At 48.3% G+C, this 6,939-nt stretch overlaps 2 protein-coding genes across 5 annotated transcripts in view; one reads left to right on the top strand and one right to left on the bottom strand.

Moving 5' to 3' along the window:
* Positions 1 to 2,177, top strand: part of Ghrh (growth hormone releasing hormone) — a 7,831-nt gene extending 5,654 nt beyond the window's left edge. Inside the window, exon 5 of the mRNA XM_031373734.1 lies at positions 2,035 to 2,177. Within this exon, the coding sequence (XP_031229594.1) occupies positions 2,035 to 2,073 (39 nt within the window). The 3' untranslated portion in view covers positions 2,074 to 2,177. The remainder of the gene's footprint in view (positions 1 to 2,034) is intronic.
* Positions 2,178 to 5,679: 3,502 nt separating this feature from the next.
* Rpn2 (ribophorin II) overlaps positions 5,680 to 6,939 on the bottom strand; it is a 47,224-nt gene continuing 45,964 nt past the window's right edge. For all 4 annotated transcript variants that reach the window (XM_031372548.1, XM_031372549.1, XM_031372546.1 and 1 more), the window contains one exon: positions 5,680 to 6,065. In XM_031372548.1, coding sequence (XP_031228408.1) covers positions 6,053 to 6,065 — 13 coding nt within the window. In that variant the 3' untranslated portion in view covers positions 5,680 to 6,052. The remainder of the gene's footprint in view (positions 6,066 to 6,939) is intronic.

Here is a 6,939-nt window from a genome sequence, read left to right as displayed (position 1 = left end):
TAGTTTGGTTGAGACGGGACTTCTCTGGGTAGCCTTGGCTATCCTGGAACTCACTTTGTAGATCAGGCTGGCCTTGAGCTTAAAGATCCACCTGCCTGCCTCTCCCAACTGCTAGGATTAAAGGCATGGCCACCAGCACCCACCAGAGAGAGATTTTTCTGGGGATTTTAGAGACTTCCTTCCCTCTGGGATCCCAAGAAAAACAAAGAGTCTCATTTTTCTTACCGTTCCAAGCAAAGGGACAAGGCCCTCTGCCCCGTAAGCCTCAGAGACAGGCTTACATTACTACATTACGTGTGAAGGGACTGCATGCTGGCCATTGCAGTACAGACTAAGAGTGTGTCTGTAATGCTAACAGTGCATCTGATATGGATCACAGACCCTTAACAGTTGTCCTAGGGGAATGCTGTGTGTGATACAACTGGTACACCTCAGACCCCCTGTAAAAAGACCCACGCACCTATCTATGATGCCCAAGACAGGCAGCTTTCCCATGCCCGATGCTGACAGAGCAGGCACACACTGTCATCAGAGCAGAGCTAGACACAATGGTCCCTCCCCATCTCCCTGGTCCTTACATCCCCACCAGGAGTCAGGGAAGATAGAGAATGCTTCCCCCTTTGACAGAGGAGGAAACGTGAAGCTAAGAAGAAGAGGGAGGGTCAGGGAGACTGGCAAGTCCAGGCTGTCTTTGTCTACCTTGGGATGTCTTCCCATATGACCTAGTTCTAAAGACTGACTGTGAGCTAAGCACACACACTTTCCAGGGAGACTCTGCTACCGCAGCAGCTCATGAAGCACACCCAGGTCCAGCAGAATTGCCCATGCACTCCCTCACCTTCCTTCCAACCTAATGAGACACCCAGAGCTGAAGAGCTCACCTGCTTCAGCCTGGGGGCAGGGGTTGTACTGAACCATACTAAAGGCAGGATGTAGGCTGGCCTCAGGGCTGGCTTTGGATCTCTCTGCCCACGATTTCCTCCTCTACAAAAGGAGCAGGTGAATTCTGTTCCCTTGTAAGAGCTCAAAGGCTAGAACCATGGGAATGTTGCCTCTAAGAATTCCACCCAGTGGCTCTCACCAGGAGAGGAGGTAATTAATCTCTCTCTGGAGCCCAAAGAAAGATAGATGGCTACTGATCCTCCTTCCCTTCAAATATTACGAGGGGCCTGAGAGAGGTAGCGCTTGCTGGCTAGGGCCCTGGTACCCCATATTTGGGAGGTTAAGGCAGGAAGATTAATAGCTCAAGGCCCGGCTGGAGAGAGGACTCAGTAGTCAGGAGGAGTTCCTGCTCTGGCCCTGCATCCAATTCCCAGAACCCACATGGTAGCTCACAACCATCTGTAAGTGTAGTCCCATGGGATTGAACAGTCTCTTCTGGTTTGCAGACATACACGCAGATAAAACACCCATATACATAAAATACAGACATAAATAAATCTTAAAAATAAAAAAATTCCAGGCCAGTTCCAGCTATAATATGAGACCCTGCCTCAAAATAAAATACATGGAGTAGAAGAGAACAATTTGTACCCATCCCCTCTGCCAACCTTCCTGAGAGGAAGCTGGCCTGGTTTAGCCATTCTCTCACCCTGGAAACAGCCAGCCTGTAGATTCTGTGTGTGAGGCCCTGGGCCAAGCATCAGCTATGTTCAGATCACCGGTAGCTTCTGCTCTCATGGAGTCTACCTCACAGAGGCAGAGAGGAGTTCCACTTGTTCTTGTGAGGTTGGTCCTTCAACCTGTGACCAACAGGAAGGTTTGTAGGGTTTGTAGGGCACATGTATGTATGGGAAGAAGCTGGTCCTATCTAAGGGTCAGAAGGGAAATGTCCAGCCCAAGGGCTCAGTGGCAGCCAGTTAGCAGGGCGGAGGGCAAGCAGGGATTTACATGGCTGCGGCCATGAGCATCTTTCCAGCTGATGATGCCTCCTGTCTCTGGGAACCCAAAAGTCCTGCTCCTGCCTGGAACCCCAGTCATCTTGGTGGCTCATGAACCCTGGCATCTGGATTGAGTGTCTCTTTCTTTCTGCAGCAGGGATTCCCAAGGATGAAGCCTTCAGCAGAGGCTTGAGCTCCCCGTCTCCCAAACACAACTGTACCCTGTTACTCCTACTTCACTTCTGACCTTTTCCTTCCTTTGTAAATACAATAAAACCTCATCTGCAGTTTAGCTTCCTTTATTGTCAATCTGATTTATTTATTTTTAACATGGTTTATATGGTTAGCTCTCCCAAGCAGCATGATGAAGTATAACGGTGCAAAACAGTTGTGCATGAAAACATGAAGCTGAGCTTAGACTCCAGCACCCACATAAAAGCCAGGCACGGGAGTGTGTGCCTGTAGTGTCAATGATGGGGAGGCCAAGAAAGACAATCCCTGAGACTCATTGGCCAATTAGTATTTGTCTAGTCTGAGTACCAGTGAGAGACGCCTCAAGAAAAAAAGGTGACTGTTCTTGGCTACATAGTAAATTCCAAGTCAGTTTGGGCTGCATAGGACACTTTCTCAAAAAACAAACAATAACAACAAAACCCGAGTAAAGTAAGCCTTAAAAATTGACAACTGTGAAGCCCAGATGACGGATGTCTGGAATGATTGATTAAAAGTGTAAAAATAACCACAGCATTTAAAATCGGATGGGACTCCTACCTCTTGGTTTTCCCATCCAGCCTAGTTCAATGCCAGAAGGAAAGGGAAGCATGTGACCTCGGTCCAGAGCGGTCTGCGGCCAGGTCTCCTATCTCCCACCTGCTCTCCCCCCCCTCCCCCCCAGAGCCCGGGCAAGCGGTGGATAGCGTGGGAAGTGCACTGCAGGAGGCCAGTCCGTGGCTGGAGGAGACAATGTGAACAATGAGGAACAAAAGCTCCTCCAGAGGAGAAGGCTAGCCCAGAAGGGCAGGCAGAGGCAGGAGGCGGAGAACCTGCCAAGGTCTGGGACAAAGGAGGAGCTGAGCTGAATGGGAGACTCCACCCCACCTCCCTTCCGGGCCCCACCTGCTCATCTCTTTCCCTGCCCTGTCCCAACAAAAGCAAAAGCTCCGGGCTCTCTCCACTTTCAATTAGTTTTTCAGATGAAATAATGGCCGCTGAGAACCAAGGCTACTTGTGGGTTTTGAGGTGAATGCAATTACAGAGGGGCAAAACCATTGCGGCCACCCCGGGCTTTATCTCCATTAGCAGGGGACGCTAGAACCAGCTTAAAAGACCTAACCCCTCCCCCTAGAGGAGCTGGGAGCTCCAGGCTCCCGAGAGGCCCTACTTAAGACTGAGGGCTACTTTCATTGCACTAAAGATGTTTTCCAATCAATGGGGAACTTGTCCCTTTCATGTTTGTATTAAGTTGGAGCTCCCAGGGAGACTCCCCCTATTGCTTCCTACAACTGCCTGCTGGAGGGGCCAGAGCCCACTTACTGGCAGGGTGCCCATCAATGCCAGAGTGACTGGTACCAGGTCACACACCCAAGAGAGAGCAAGCCCAGGTCTGATGGGTGTGGGTGTGGCGGGGGGCGGGGGGAGCGAGCGAGTATGGGGTGGTGGTTGCTCTTGTATTGCTGTTAAGATTTCAGGCCCCTCAGTACTATGAACTGGGACATCAAGTGAGGGCACAGGTCGACCTGGAACAAACTGTCTACAGGGCTTCTAATCACAACGAAGGTGCTCATGATTTAGGTGGGGCCCACACCTGATTGAAACCTGTGAAACCAGAGTCAAGGGCTGTGCCTGGTGGTTCCTGCTTATAATCCCAGCAGATCATGAGTTCCAGGTTAGTCTGTGCTACATAGTGGGCCCTTGCCTCACCAAACAATTATCCTTAGGGGTAAGGGAGAGGACTCATTACTGGATGTGAAAGCATGAGGACCCCAGTGCCCATAAAAACGCCAGATATGGTGGGACTCTTACAATCCCAGTGGGTGGGAGGAAGAGATAGGCAGACCTGGGGTCTCACTGGCCAGCCAGCCTAGTCCACTTGGCCAGCTTGAAGTTAAGGTGGTGGTGAACTGCCTGGCCCATGTGGGTGCTGGAAATGGAATCTGGGAGTCCTCTGCAGGAGCAGTATGTACTCTTAACTACCAAGGCCCCTCAAAATCCAGGCTTTTAAAATAGAAATTCTCTTGGGGCTGGAGAGATGACTCAGCGGTTAAGAGCACTGACTGCTCTTCCAAAGGTCCTGAGTTCAAATCCCAGCAACCACATGGTGGCTTACAACCATCCATAATGAGATCTGACGCCCTCTTCTGGTGTGTCTGAAGACAGCTACAGTGTACTTACATATAATAAATAAAAATAAATTAAAAAAAATAGAAATTCTCTCAGAAAATAATCTGTGTCTGCGAAATGTTAGTTGTGGTCAGGGTTAACTTCAGGCACCATCTATTTTGTTTTTGAGATGGTCTCTGGCTAGCCTGGGGCCTACGTTGAGATTATAAGCATACTCAGTGTTTAGCTATGGGTACTGGGCTCACCTGTCTAGCCCAAATGTTGGCATCTAGTTGAAATGTTAACCACCATGGATAAAACAAAATGCTTACAGGCCACTGCACTGGTCTGCAAGCCTTGGGAGAGATGAGGTCTACAACTGCAGAATTCTAGATAGAACTATCCTAGAGCTCTAGGATCTCCCTTCCCCAACCAAAACCCCTCATTTCCTTACCACAACAGAACCTAGTTGGGCTGGAAAGCAACCTTTATACCCAAATTTAACAAAGCCTCGAAGATGTCGCTCTGTCTAGTCTGGATCCTATGTCTCAGCTCCTGTTTCAGCTTCCTGCATGGATTACAAATGAATGCCACCACAAAATGTATTATCTTTCAATAGCATTAAAGACAATGGGCCAAACTAGTCAAACACATTTGTGTGTGTGGGTCTGCGTGCACGTGTGCGGGTGTCATGTGCCGTGCCCGTGTCTTGCTAAGGCAGGGCCTCTCTGTATACTCAAGGGTAGGGGGAATCCCATCTTGTGGTAGGAGTGTTGGGATAACAAATGTTTACTCAGGTGGTCAGTCAGTGCTACAGTTTGAATTAGAGTCCTTCCAAAATCATGTTGAAAGATCCCAATGCATTGCATTAAGAGGTGGGTGGTTCACTCAAGTGTATGGATTATTACCTTTAGTCAAGGGCCAGGGGAATTAGCTAGCTGTTTTTTGTCACTGGGAACACTGGTAGGGCATCAACATCATCTGGAAGGAGCAGTCTCTCTCACTACTTACCAAGTCTGCCAGTGCCTTCTAGTTCTGAGGACTGTTGGGTCGCCTGCCTATCTATCTATCTATCTATCTATCTATCTATCTATCTATCTATCTATCTATCTATCTTCTATATCTACAAACCAATCTACCATCTTTTTATAAATTACCTATCCACCTATTTTACTGTTTCTAAATCACCTGCCGTGATCATCAGGGAAGGAATGAAGCAAGGCAGCTAGCTTTATTTACTGACACACTTTCAACCCTTCTCTACACGCCAAGCCCAAATGTTCAAGACAAAAGCCTAGAGCAGGTCTTTTGAACAGAAGAATCTTCAAAGACAAGCAGGACTCCTACAAAGTGCTTGCTACTGGAGCAGAAAGGACACAGGCTTTTTCTAGGCCACTTTCAGTACTGTTAAGAAAGGGGTGAGATGGCCCAGCCGAGGACGTTGAGTCCTCACATTGCACATGCAAGGCTCTATCAACACTGGGAGTCCACCATTCTCTTTATTCCAAAGCTGATGAATTACAGATTTCAACTTTTCAAATACAACATCTGGGTAACCTGGGACATTCACAGCATCTTGCCAGGCATCACGACAAAGGGACAGACAATCTGGGCCCAAATATATCTGCTCTGTGAAGCAAAAAGTGAGAAACAAGTAAACGTGTAAGTGCAGCTCAACTTCTCTTTTTATATAACAGGTATCTCCCCCTTTCCTGTTCTGTCCCCACTCTTCCTTTCACACTGTGAACTGTCTCCACTTCTGTCCCCCAACTCTTCCTTTCACACTGTGAACTGTCTCCACTCCTTGTTAAATGTTCACTTCAGCCTCCAGGGTCGTCAAAGTTCTTCTGGAATTAATGTGCTGTTCTGGAAGAAAACGAAGACAGACATACAGTTACTGATGGTTTAAAAGAGCAGTACAGTTCTTATGCGGGACAACAGGGAGACTAAGTCTTTCTCTCACTGGAAGATGTTATCAACAAGGGGACAGTCCTATATCTACTGGTTCCACTTGTAAATGCCCCGTCTCATTTCAAAACAATAGCTGAAGCCTATGATGACCTGAAAACCATGAAGTGACCTGAGGACTGAGGAGGAGCATGTGAAAGCACAGGGAGGAGGTAAATCCAGGCACACCCTCACAACACAGGCCAAACAGGGAAGACTTCAGTCGGAAAGAATCAGAGCTTAACCCTGCCAGCTGCCTACATTCTTGCCAGTACAGACTTAGCAACTACTCTAACACAGAAAAAGTATGCAAATCGGCCCCTGGCTCATAAAACCACTGTAGGCTAGGTGGCTGGTTGGTTGATTTGGGTACTTTTTTTTTTGCAGATAGGGTTTTGTTATGTAGTTCAGGCTGGTCCCAAACTTGTAATCCTCCTGGCTCAGCCTCTTGAGTGCTGGGATAGTGCACTTCTCAAATGAGAATTTCTCAGCCATTTTCTTCCCACCATTCCCTGTGGGAAAAGCTGTGGAAGCAGGAGAGGGAAATGTAACCAAGTAGAGTGCAACAGGGAGGAGTGGCAAGTAAACAGCAGGCGTTAACAGAGCATTGCCTCAGCAGGCAGCGGCCACGGTGAGGTCTGGGAAGATCCTACCAGCCTCACAGAATGGCAGGCTTCAAACCAACTGAGGAAGCAGTCCTCTGGAGGGCATGCAGGCATGCTGCTGCATCCTACAGGCTGGTATGTGTGCCTTTAATTCTTTACCAGTGTTTGCAAATGCCAGGCTAAAGGGA

The sequence above is a fragment of the Mastomys coucha genome, unplaced genomic scaffold (genome assembly GCF_008632895.1).
Source record: "Mastomys coucha isolate ucsf_1 unplaced genomic scaffold, UCSF_Mcou_1 pScaffold15, whole genome shotgun sequence".
NCBI classification, from domain to species: Eukaryota; Metazoa; Chordata; class Mammalia; order Rodentia; family Muridae; genus Mastomys; species Mastomys coucha.
The sequence above is the reverse complement of the archived record's forward strand: the minus strand, read 5'-3'. Positions and strand labels throughout refer to the sequence as shown.